Genomic DNA, 13,239 nt, shown 5'->3' with positions numbered 1-13,239 from the left:
TTATAGTGGCTACTACAGTATAATTTTTGTTTTTCAAACTTCTTTGTATTTTCCAAATTTTCTACCATTTATAATCTCCTGGCCAGGAACAGTGGCTCACGCCTGTAATCCCAGCACTTTGGGAGGCCGAGGCAGGTGGATCACCTGAGGTCAGGAGTTTCAGACCAGCCTGGCCAACATGGTGAAACCCTGTCTCCACTAAAAATACAAAATTAGCCAGGTATGTTGGTGGGCGCCTGTAGTCTCAGCTACTTAGGAGGCTGAGACAGGAGAATCTCTTGAACCCAGGAAACAGAGGCTCTAGTGAGCTGAGATGGTGCCACTGCACTCTAACCGAAGCGAGACAGAGCAAGACTCTGTCTTAAAATCATCATCATCATCATCATCATCATCATCATCATCATCATCATCATCTCCAGCCTAGACTATAAACCCCACAAGGGCAGGGTTGTATCTTGGCCACTACTGTATCTGCAGGTCTAGCGTGCAAGGCTTCACATAGTCTGTTGCTAAGTGTTCATATGGATATGCCAAGGACATGGCAAGAGAGGCCTAAGGTCAGGCCCCTTCCTCTGGGGGTGGCCTGGATGCTTCCATTGGTCTTTGAAGCAAGGAATGCCAGGCCAGCCACAGTGGCTACTGACCCTGCAAAGGTACCAGGGTTAGGCATTATGGCTTAGTCTCAAGCCCAGTGATGGTGTCAGACGAAAGGGAAGAGGGGACCATGTGCCTCTGGAAACACATGGCATAGGAGGCCAGCCCAGTCCAACTCCAGAACCAGGGGTGATGTCACTTCTTCCCCTACAAAAGCTCTTGTCTCTTTCTTTCTCTTTTTCTTTTTTTTTTTTTGAGACGGAGTCTCGCTCTGTCACCAGGTTGGAGTGCAGTGGTGCAATCTGGGCACACTGCAACCTCCACCTCCCAGGTTCAAGAGATTCTCCTGCCTCAGCCTCCCTAGTAGCTGGGACTACAGGCGTGTGCCACCATGCCCGGCTCATTTTTTGTATTTTTAGTAGAGACAAGGTTTCTCCATGTTGGGCAGGATGGTCTCGAATTCCAGACCTCATGATCCGCCAGCCTCAGCCTCCCAGAGTGTTGGGATTACAGGCGTGAGCCACCGCGCCCAGCCCTATTGTCTCTTTCTTTCCCTCTTCCTCTTCCCCTTCCTCCTGGTCCCAGGCTGGATGGAGAACTGGGCAAACCCATTCTTTATCCTGGGGTTGGTCCTCCTTTCCAACCAGCCCTTCCCCTTGGGAATCAGGCTGAGTTCTCACCTTACTGGGCTAGCTATTCCCTCCAGAAGAATGGACCTAGATCCTGTGCAGGGGGTAGGGGGTAGAGGTGGGCATGGGGGGTATAGACCTGCAGACCTTTTTCTTCGGTGGCCTCCCTCTAAGTGCACACACACACACATCTCCCATGCATGTCTCCAACAAGCATAGGGACAAGCCCAGCCTTAGGCCCAGCTGGACCCAGAGACTACAGAGAAACCTAAACCGCAGACCTCCTGTTGCTCTAGGGCTTTACACAGAGGCTGCCTGCAGCTTCTCTACAATCTCTCTGTATCCCAGGGCAATGCCAAGCAAGTCCAAGGACCACTCACCCAAACTCTAGCACATGCTTAGAGTGCCAGCTGCCTTTCCTATTTGTACCGTTTCCTGTCAATCTGCTGTAAGACCTTCAGTGCTGGCCCAAGCCCCATGATGCCCCAGGACTAGCCACTGCTCTGCCCCTTACACCTATGCAGAGGATGAACGACAGTCCGGTGAAGGGAGGCCATCATTGGAAACCTCTTCACTAGGAAAGCAGAACGTGAGCATTTCCCCTTGCGTGGCCTCTGCCTGTCCCCTAGGGGACTTCCTAGGTGGGGAAAGAGGGACAAAGTCAGAGTTCCACTTTCTTTTTTTTTTTTTGAGACAGAGTCTCGCTCTGTAGCCCAGGCCAGAGTGCAGTGGCACGATCTCGGCTCACCGCAAGCTCCGCTTCCCGGGTTCACGCCATTCTCCTGCTTCTGCCTCCCAAGTAGCTGGGACTATAGGCGCCTGCCACCACACCGGCTTATTTTTTTGTATTTTTAGTAGAGATGGGGTTTCACGGTGTTAGCCAGGGTGGTCTCGATCTCCTGACCTAGTGATCCGCCCACCTCGGCCTCCCAAAGTGCTGGGATTACAGGCGTGAGCCATCACGCCCTGCCCAGAGTTCCACTTTCTCCAGGACTCAGTCTCCGCCATCTCCTCACCACACAGTCTCCTTCAGCAACCTCATGAAATGGCTTCAGCCACCACGCCTCTGTTGAGGATTCCCAAATCTATCCCCAAAGAACCAGACCTAGATACTTCTAGCTCAGTCTACACAAATCCAAACTCAGTATCTTACCAAACCTTATCTTTCTCCATCTTTACCTAGCTTGAAAAAGAGCACCACTGTGGTAGCCTGAATAAATGTTCCCTAATGCCCACATTCAAATCCCTGGAACTTGTGATATACTACCTTAAATGGCAAAAGGGACTTTGCAAATGTAATTCAGTTAGGGATCTTGAGATGGGGATGATCTTACAGTGAATTATCTGGGTGGGCTCAATCTAGTCCATGAATCCTTAATGAAAAGACAGGTAAAAGATGAGAGAGATGTGACGTGAGAATTTGTCTGTTGTTGCTCACTTTGAAGATGGAGGGAGTGGCTGTGAGCTACGGAATGCACATGGCCTCTAGAAGCTGGAAACAGCAAGGAAATGAATTCTCCCTCAGGCACTTTGATTTTTTTCAAGACAGGGTCTTGCCCTGTTGCCCAGGCTGCAGTGCAGTGGCATGATCACAGCTCACTGTTGCCTCAGCCTCTTGGGCTCAGGTGATCCTCTCACCTCAACCTCCCAAATAGCTGGGACCACAAGCACAGGCCACCACGCTTGGCTAATTTTTTTTTTTTTTTTTGTAGAGATGGGGTTCCACCATGTTGCCCAGGCTGGTCCCGAACTCCTGGGCTCAAGCCATCCTCCTGCCTCAGCCTCCCAAAGTGCTGGGATTACAGGTGTGAGCCACCACACCCAGCCTGGCACCTCGATTTTGACCCAGTGAGATGCATGTTAGACTTCTGACCTCCAGAATTATAACACAGTAAGTGTATATTGTTCTAAGACACTAATTTTGTGGTAATTTTTTATGGCAGCAATAGAAACTAAAAAATCCACCAGGCCAGAATCCCAAGAGTTATCCTCCAGTCCTCCCTCTCCCTATGTGCAGCTGGTCAGACAGTCTGTGAGTTCTGGCAACTCTGCCCCCTCCCTTCTCAGTGGCCCTCAGTCTGTCCTCTTCTCTCCATCTCAACTGCCACACCATGCATTAGCCTTCTGCATCCTTCACTCGGGTGGCCAACAACCTCTTCCTCACTGATGTCCTGCCTCCTGCTGTTCAGTGTTGTTCCCAAAATGGAAACAATACACCTTTCTCCTGCTTAAAAATCCTCCAAAGCCCATCCCTATCCCCAATCTGCAGAATAAAGTCCAGACTTCTCAGTAAGTCTCACTAGGTCATCATGAACCAGGTCCTGTACCTCCTCTGCCTTATACTCTAGGCCAAATGAATGGACTGGCAGATCTGTGGACACACTGATGACTCACTTGCCTCTGAAACTCTGCGTAGGTGTTCTCTTTTCTTTGCCCTCTGCTCATCTTCAGGAAGGCTCAGGTGTCACCTTCTCTGAGTATCTTCTGTTTGCCCTTCCATTCCCCACTGTGCAAGACAGATCCCTGACAGCTCCAAGGAAAGGAATTCTGCCAACACAACCTGAGGGAGCTAGGAAGCAGATCCTTCCCCACTGGAGCCCCAGATGAGGATGCAGCCCGCCTGACCCTCTGACCGCCTTGGGAGGACCTAAGCATAGCACTCAGATGAGCTATTCCTGGACTCCTGGTGCAAAGGAGATGTGAGAGAACAAATGTGTGTTGTTGTAAGCTGCTGATTTGCAGCAACAGAAAACCAGTATGTCTACCCTGCTCTCTGCCCTAGAGGGCTGGCCTGTGTGGGGCTCCTGGGCCCTCTGGCATCTAATTGGGTTCAGCCAGTGAAAGTTCTGACAGGAGCATGGTGGCTCACGCCTGCAATCCCAGCACTTTGGGAAGCTGAGGTGGGACAATCACTAGAGGGTCAGGAGTTCCAGACCAGCCTGGCCAGCATGGTGAAACTCTGTTTCTACCAAAAATAAAAAAAAAAAAATAGCTGAACATAGTAGCATGCACCTGTAATCCCAGCTACTCAGGAGGCTGAGGCAGGAGAATCGCTTGAACTCGGGAGGCAGAGGCTGCAGTGAGCCAAGATCATGCCACTATGCCACTGCACTCCAGCCTGGGCAACAGAGCAAGACTCCATCTCAAAAAAAAAAAAAAAGTTCTGACAGGAAATCAGCAGAAGGGAGGAGAGTGAGGCTAGAGTTCCCTCCCTTTGGGATTGCCTGAGGTGCTATGCCCTTGATTGACGGTCACTGCTAACAGTCACTCTCAGGAACACTCAACACAACTTTCTCCTCTAGGTTCTTGGATCCCACTCCCTCCTCTGGTCTCTTCAGCCTTAGGAGAGTGACAGCCAGGCCAACCACTAGCCCTGGGTTACATCACTATCCTCTAAGATGCTATTCCTTTATAAATATACCTTCCTCCAATATCCTACTTTGAAGGCACCAATCCCTTATTGGGACCCTGACCAAGAGAGGGCTCTCATCACTTCTTCCTTACCCCTGTGCAAACCTCCACCACAGGACTCTCCTTGCTGTATTGCAGCTGCCTATCTCTCCCATCAGGACAGGATTTACCCCTTTGTACACCCCCACTGACTGGCACAGGAGTACTCAGTGAAAGCAGCCGAACAAAGGAATGGGCATCAGCTCAACAAGAAAGGTGACCTGTCCAGCAAAGCCAGTTGGGACTACAAAGGATGGGCAATGGGAGTAATGACGCTGAACAAGTCCTGCAATTTTGAGCTTCTGACTTTGACTCTGGGAGTGCCTGGCCCCTTGGTTAAGACTCCAAGGCTCTCCAATTTTTGATGTCAGTTTACACAATTAAGAAATTACTATTTTTATTTTTTATTCTTTTAGAGATAAAGTCTCACTCTGTTGCCCAGGCTGGAGTGCAGTGGCATGATCGTGACTCACTGCTGCCTCAGCCTTCCAGGCTCAAGTGATCCTCCTGCATCAGTCTCCTGAGTAGCTGGGACTACATGTGTGCACCACTACACCTGATTAAAATTTTTTTTTTTTTGGTAGAAATGGGGTATGGGGTATTGCTATGTTGCCTGGGCTGGTCTCAAACTTCTGGGCTCAAGCAATCCTCCTGACTCAGCCTCCCAAAGCGCTCGGACTACAGGTGTGAATCACCATGCCCAGCCAAGAAACTAAAATTTTCTTGATAATTACTATTATAATTTATTACAAAACCAGGAAAACCATATATAGTCCTCTATTTGACCACTGCTTTCTTGTTGGACGTAAGGTTGCTTCCAAAGCTATGCCTTGGAAAATATTTTTGTGCATATTACCTTGTTTCCTTCCCATATTTGGGTTATTTCCTTGGGATTAAGAGTCACAGAAGGCCAGACACGGTGGCTCACACCTGTAATCCCAGTACTTTGGGAGGCCGAGGCAGTAGGATTGCTTTAGCCCAGGAGTTCAAGACCAGTCTGGGCAACATAGTGAGACCCCATCTCTATAAAAAATTTAAAAATTGCCCTTTCCGGTGGCAGGGTCTGGGGAAGGGGCGGTAGGCGCCATGTCCGGCCGCGAAGGTGGCAAGAAGAAGCCACTGAAACAGCCCAAGAAGCAGGCCAAGGAGATGGACGAGGAAGATAAGGCTTTCAAGCAGAAACAAAAAGAGGAGCAGAAGAAACTCGAGGAGCTAAAAGCGAAGGCGGCGGGGAAAGGGCCCTTGGCCACAGGTGGAATTAAGAAATCTGGCAAAAAGTAAGCTATTCCTTGTACCTGAGGAGATGGTGACCCTTTATTTCATCCGTATTTAAACCTCTCTATTCCCTGCCATAACATCTTTTGCCACGTATAGCTGGAATTAAGTGTTGTCTTGGAGCTGTTGTACATTTAAGAATAAACTTTTGTAAAAAAAAAAAAAAAAAAAAAAATTTAAAAATTAACCAAGCATGGTGGCACAAACTTAAAGTCCTATCTACTCAAGAGGCTGAGGCATGAGGACCACTTGAGCCCAGGAGTTTGAGGCTGTAGTGAGCTATGATTATGCCACTGCACTCAGGCTGGGCAACAGAGTGAGTCCCTGTCTCCATTTAAAAAAAAAAAAAAAAAGATTTAAAATAGTGGACAAGGGTAAAGAGAAACTAAATGCCAGCCCAAGGTTATGGGCTGAAAGACTTAGGCAGAGTGTTGAGCCTGGCTTAGAGACAGGGAAGTTGGGAAGTGAGGAAGGCAGGTGTCAGACATTCTTAGTCTTACGATCTTTGGACCCTTTGGAGGTCTCTGGGTGGACTTAGGTGGAAACTGCATGAAATTATTAACATATTACTCCAGCATCCCAATAAGATGCCAGAGAGGAGCCCAGCAAAGTGGATGAGAATACAGGCTGTGGAAGCAACTGAGCCGATCAAACCCCAGCTCCACCTTTCTCTAGCTAACTGGTGGGCAAGTTAACTTCCATGTGCGCCAGGCTCCTCATCTGTAAAACTGGGAGAACACTCATCTCATAGGGTGGGAGGTTTTAGTGTGACAGCACAGTGTCTGGCACCTAGCAAGTGCCCTTCCATGGCAGTTAGTGTGCAACTTTCCTTTTCCTTTTTTTTTTTTTTTTTTGAGACGGAGTCTCGCTCTGTCGCTAGGCTGGAGTGCAGTGGCGCGATCTCAGCTCACTGCAACCTCTGCCTTCCGGGTTCAAGCGATTCTCCTGCCTCAGCCTCCCGAGTAGCTGGGACTATAGGTGCATGCCACCACGCCCAGCTAATTTTTGTATTTTTAGTAGAGATGGGGTTTCACCATGTTGGCCAGGATGGTCTCGATCTCTTGATCTCGTGATCTTCCCGCCTTGGCCTCCCGGCTAATATTTGTATTTTTAGTAGAGATGGGGTTTTAGTAGAGATAAAGTCTCACTCTGTTGCCCAGGCTGGAGTGCAGTGGCATGATCATGGCTCACTGCTGCCTCAGCCTTCCATATTGGCCAGGCTGGTCTCGAACTCCTGACCTCGTGATCCACCAGCCTAGGCCTCCCAAAGTGCTGTGATTACAGGCGTGAGCCACTGAGCCTGGCTGCAACTTTCCTTTTCTTAGTACTCACTCAAAGCAAACTCTGCTCATCATTTATCCTTTAAAATATCAGCAGATGCCTCCAGCTTCCCTAACTTCTGGGCTCTGGATCTTAATCAGCCCAGTCCTTCAAAAGCTGCCTGAGTCTTTCAGCTTCACCTAATTTCCTGACCTTAGGTCCCTCCCAGAACCTTCTAACCAGACCTGAGAGTTCCTTTGTGTGATGCTTTGAGTCACAGCCATTACAACAGAATTCAGTCAACAACTACTAAATAAACAACTGCAGAGATTATTTTTTATTTATAATTCAAAATTACTGATACTTTATTAGACATTTGAAAATGGTGTTGGGTGACAACACAAATATTACTGTATGTAGCAAAACTTTGTAAAAATAACTTTTGAAATATGTTTATATGATATATTCTGATATAGCTAAGCTTTTTTTAAGCCTCCAGTTATAAAAACAAGACTGCACTCTCATACTCTGAGCTGGGAGTCCAATAAGGCTACAGTGCAGCAGCCACCTTTGAGTTGCAACTCTGGGTTATAGAAGCTTTCTTTGCGCTATACCCCATCCAACCAGATTCATGGAATGCATTTGCCTCACTCAAGTAGACGGTTCCTGAGACATCTTGCTGGGAGCCAAAGACCATGTTCCCACAGCATTCCTCAAGTTCAAAAACAGTGGCTCGCAGCACTGATTCGGCTGAGAATCCAGCCAGATAAACTCTTCCGGCTCCCAACACTTCAGGCAGCTTAACTCTGTCCTGGGCTTTCAGTGAGCAAAGGGTTTCCTGGAATAAGACACTGAATTTTATTTTTATTTATTTTTTGAGACAGGGTCTCACTCTGTTGCCCAAGCTACAGTGTAGTGCCGTGATCACAGCTCACTACAGCCTTGATCTCCTGGGCTCAAGTAATCCTCCCACCTCAGCCACCGAGTAGCTGAGACTACAGACACATGCCACCACGCCTGGCTAATTTTTTTATTATTTGTAGAGATGAGGCCTCACTATGTTGCCCAGGCTGGTCTTGAACTCCTGGGCTCAAGCAGTTCTCCTACCTCGGCCTCCCAAAGTGTTAGGATTACGGGTGTGAGCCATTGTACCAGCCAAGATACTGAATTTTAGAAATTCCCCTTTCTTGCAGGGTGATAAAAGCTCACAGTCAACCATCCCCTGCTGGACATCTGTTGCACCTTCTTCCATCTACTCCCAACCACCCACAAACTCAAAGGTCAGCCAGCCCCCAGGGGAATCCTAAGCCAGCCTGGAGCGCTACAGGAATTCTGGGCCAAGGAAGAAGCCAGTGCTTGGGTTTCTTGGCATCAGTATGGTAGCTCCCACTCTTGGCTTTGGCTTAAAGCAACACCTTTACAAAGGTCTTCTTAAAAATAAAAGAAGACAGGCTAGGCCAATGGCGACAAGATCACAGTCTGACTTGGGAAGCGAGGTGCCCTCTGTGCCTAAGTATGCAGCTTGGGGACTTCTTACTGACCCAAGAGGCAAGGCATCTGCCCAAGGGCCTTTTGTCCACCCACTCTCCTCCAGAACTCTGGGAAGCCGGCCATCCCAGAAGATCAAGAAACCTAAACAGGGCAATGGGAAGAAACAAATGTTTTTGGCATTTCAGTTCCCCAAGGGCAAGGACTGTACTTTTTGTGTGTTCTGTACATGAATACATCGTGTCATGGCTGAGCAATGCTAAATGGTAATAATATTCCCACTGCCACCCAAAGAGATAATCAAGCCGAGACATTCAACAAGATGGTATTAAAAAGCAATGTGCCTCCCTCTTAGTCACTATCAAAGTAGATTCAAATATCTTCATGGCTTTGAATGTCATGATGTACTATAAATATACACATATATATATATCTTAATGGTATTTCCTTTGAGCCACTTTTGCTACTATTTCCTTTTTGGGGAAATAAAACCGTCACTCAACTCAGTTCTCCTGTCTTCATACTAGAGCTGAGGTCCCACACTGGAATGCTTCCTAAAACCCCACTCCAGCCTCCATCATATCATCCTTTTTCTTTCCTCATTAGTCAACAAATAATTTATTGAATGTCGGCCAGGCGCGGTGGCTCTGTAATCCCAGCACTTTGGGAAGCCGAGGCAGGCGGATCACAAGGTCAGGAGATCGAGACCATCCTGGCTAACATGGTGAAACCCTGTCTCTACTAAAAATACAAAAAATTAGCTGGGCGTGATGGTGGGTGCCTGTGGTCCCAGCTACTCGGGAGGCTAAGGCAGGAGAATGGCGTGACACCGGAAGGTGGAACTTGCAGTGAGCTGAGATCGCACCACTGCACTCCAGCCTGGGCGACAGAGCGAGACTCCATCTCAAAAAAAAAAAAAAATAATAATAATAATAATAATAATAATTTATTGAATGTCACATTCTTTACATCGCCTTCAAACTCTGCAACCTCATCTCGTTCCACTGTTCTCTCTTACCAAGCCCCAGACACACTGGCCTTCTTTCTTTTCCTTAAACACTTCAAGGTCCGTGCTGCCCTCAGGGCCTTTATACTAGCTGTTTCACTGCCTAGGACCTTCATCAGGACTCCCAGCATTGTACAACTCCAGGGGGCAGCAATTGCACAGAATAATGTGAACAGTGGCCCTAGAGTTGTACAATGTGACAGCCCTGGCTGCCACCGGTCTTTGAGGTCTCAGTTCAAATCTTCAAGGAAACCATTACTGATTACTGCTAACAGCATCCTCCCCACCCACCTTAACCACTACTTCTACCCATGTAAGCTCCAGAGTACCATCCCTGCTTTTTTTATTTTATTTTATTTTATTTTTTAAGACAGGGTCTCACTCTGTCACCTAGGCTGGAGTACAGTGGCACGATCTTGGCTCACTGCAGCCTCTGCCTCCTGGGCTCAAGCAATCCTCCCACCTCAGCCTCCCGAGTAGCTGGGACTACAGGCACGCACCACCATGCCTGACTAATTTTTGTATTTTTTGTAGAGATGGGGTTTCACCACATTGCCCAGGCTGGTCTCGAACTCCTGGCTCAAGTGATCCACCCACCGTGGCCTCCCAAAGTGCTGGGATTAGAGGCATGAGTCACCACACTTGGTGCCCTGCTTTATTTTCATTTTTTTAAGAGACAGGGTCTCCCCATGTTGCCCAGGCTGGTGTGCAGTGGCTATTCACAGGCACAATCCCACTACTGATCAGCACAGGAGTTTTGACCTACTGGGCCAGTTCACCCCTCCTTAGGCAACCTGGTGGTCCCACGCTCCTGGGAGGTCACCATATTGATGCTGAACTTAGTGCGGACACCTGACTGGCATAGTGCATAGTAGCCCAGAACTCCTGAGCTCAAGTGATCCTCCCACCTCAGCCTCCTGAGCAGCTGGGGCCCTGCTTTATTTTCAACACAGCACTTGTACTATCTAAAACTATATAAAATTTTTCATGTTTCTCCAATAAGAATATAAGATTCATGAGAGCAGAAACCTTGCCTGCTTTGCTTTCCATGGTATCCTCAGCACTAAGAGAGCACTGGATATTTAGGTAATGTGCTCTAAAAATTTATGAAAATAGGCCAGGTGCAGTGGCTCATGCATGTAATCCTAGCACTTTGGGACGGGTGGCGGGTGGATCACCTGAGGTCAGGAGTTCGAGACCAGCCTGGCCAACATGGCAAAACCCCATCTTTACTAAAAATACAAGAAGCTAGTTGGGCATGGTAGTGCATGCCTGTAATCCCAGCTACTCAGGAGACTGAGGCAGGAGAATCGCTGGAACCTAGGAGGCGGAGGTTGCAGTGAACCGAGGTCACAAGATCGCACCACTACACACCAGCCTGGGCGACAGAGCAAGGGTCCATCTCAAACCAAACAACAAAAGAAAATAAATTAAGTGCTTGACACATACCAAGCACTGTGCCAGTTGGTGGGATGGAGATACTCCTTCACATCATAAAGCAAGGTTCAGGCCAGATACGGTGGCTCATGCTTAAAATCTCAGCACTTTGGGAGGCTGATGCGGGCAGATCACTTAAGGCTGGGAGTTTGAGGCCAACCTGGCCAACATGGCAAAACCCCATCTCTATTAAAAATACAAAAATTCGCCAGGTGTGGTAGCGTGCCCTGTAATCCCAGCTACTTGGGAGGCTGAGGCAGGAGGATCGCTTGAACCCAGGAGGTGGAGGTTGCAGTGAGCCGAGATTACGCCACCGCACTCCAGCCTGGGCGACAGAGCAAGACTCCTCTCAAAAATAAAAAATAAAATAAAATAAAATAAAATAAAATAAAATAAAGCAAGGTTCAGACAATTTTTCCAAAATCACATACCTCCTCCCACAGAAGGGTTCTGACTCCTATGAAAATGCCCTTGGAATGTCTCCTCTCCTATGGGAATAAGGGTCCAAACTGAAGAAGTGCTCTTGAATGAGCTAAAAGATCGGGCTTGGTGCTGGGCCAGGAGAATTCTCCGTCTCCAGTGGTGAGAATATTTTTCCAACAGTCAGAAAAACCCCAAAGCAAGAGCTTCCTCCATTTTATTCATTTGTTCAACAAATATTTGCTGATGTACTGGAGAAACACTAATGGATAAAGCAGATTTCCATCCCTATCTTCAGGTAGCTTATGTTCTAGTGGGAAGGAGGGGGGACAGACAATAAACAAGACAAATGAGTAACTAAGTAAAATAAGCTAGATGGTAATTTAAAAAAAAAATTTCTTAAAGCATAATAGACATCGCAGAAGTGACAAGTGTTTTAAAGAAGAAATAGGCTGGGCACGGTGGCTCACGCCTGTAATCCCAGAAATTTGGGAGGCTGAGGCAGGCAGATCACTTGAGGAGTTTGAGACCAGCCTGGCCAACATGGTGAAACCCCGTCTCTACAAAAAATACAAAAATTAGCCAGGTGTGGTGGCACGTGCCTGTAGTCCCAGCTACTTGGGAGGCTGAGGCAGGAGAATCGCTTGAACCCAGGAGGCGGAGGTTACAGTGAGCCGAGATTGCACCACTGCACTCCAGCCTGGGTGACAGAGCTAGACTTCGTCTCAAAAAAAAGAAAGAAAAAAAAAGAAAAATTAGGCTAGGCTGGGTGCAGTGGCTCATGTCTGTAATCTCAGCACTTTAGGAGGCAAGACAGAAGGATCGCTTGAGTCCAGGAGTCCGAGATCAGCCTGGGTAACATAGTGAGACCCTGACTATACAAATATATATAAATTTTTAAAAAGAAGAATTAGGCAGGAAAGGGGGATACTGCTTTGTGGGAGGAGGGTGCAGGATTTCCTTTTTAAATAAGGAGGTCAGGGAAGGCCTAATTGAGAGAAGTTATTTGCCAAAGGGTCTAAGGAAGTGAGGTAAGGTATGAAGCTATCTGCAGGCAGAACTTTGCAGACATAGGGAGAGTAAGTACAAAGGCCCTGAGGTAGAAGAATGTCTGGCACTTCAGAGGAAAAGCAAGGGGGGCAGAGCAGGAAGAGCAGAGCAGTCAGAGAGAAGGCCGATTGAAGTAGAGCACAAAGGACCTTAAAGGTGATGGCCTTTGGCCTTTACTCAAGTAAGACAGGAAGCCACTGGATGGCTCTGAGCATGATTCATGAGATGAGCGTCCACTGGCCCTGGCTGAAGAAGGTCTAACTCCGAAGGCTACCTGCTCAGCGACCGTCTTCCTTCTGGGCCTTTTATCTATGCAAAACCACTGGTTACAGGAATGAGAAATTGCCAGCTTGGCTCAAGGAGGGTGGGAATTCAGCACGTCTGCAACCTGATATATGGGAAAAGCTAGAACAGGAAGATGAGAGGGTTAGGGCAAGCCATGGTGTTGCCTGTAGGTTTTCACTACATTTTTCCTCTAACCAACCAAGCTTTGTCAGAAGCCTTTTAGAGTCAAATCCATCACAGGCCAAAAGCACGGCCAGCCAGCTCGACCCCCTGGGACTGATAGCCTGGGCCAAGCCCCATTCTCTAGCAGTTACTCCTCCCCATAGCCATGGCCGTGGGCAGCCT

General features: G+C 48.0%; 2 protein-coding genes across 13 annotated transcripts in view; one reads left to right on the top strand and one right to left on the bottom strand.

The window, feature by feature from the left end:
* Positions 1 to 13,239, bottom strand: part of SUFU (SUFU negative regulator of hedgehog signaling) — a 132,760-nt gene that overhangs the window by 98,465 nt on the left and 21,056 nt on the right. The gene's annotated exons all lie outside the window — the stretch shown is intronic.
* LOC112135160 (translation machinery-associated protein 7) lies at positions 4,923 to 6,131 on the top strand. Its single transcript, XM_024253380.3, has one exon. It carries the CDS (start codon positions 5,760 to 5,762, stop codon positions 5,952 to 5,954), a length of 195 nt encoding a protein of 64 aa, XP_024109148.1. The 5' UTR covers positions 4,923 to 5,759; the 3' UTR covers positions 5,955 to 6,131.

The sequence above is a fragment of the Pongo abelii genome, chromosome 8, assembly GCF_028885655.2.
Source record: "Pongo abelii isolate AG06213 chromosome 8, NHGRI_mPonAbe1-v2.0_pri, whole genome shotgun sequence".
Taxonomy (NCBI): Eukaryota; Metazoa; Chordata; class Mammalia; order Primates; family Hominidae; genus Pongo; species Pongo abelii.
The sequence above is the reverse complement of the archived record's forward strand: the minus strand, read 5'-3'. Positions and strand labels throughout refer to the sequence as shown.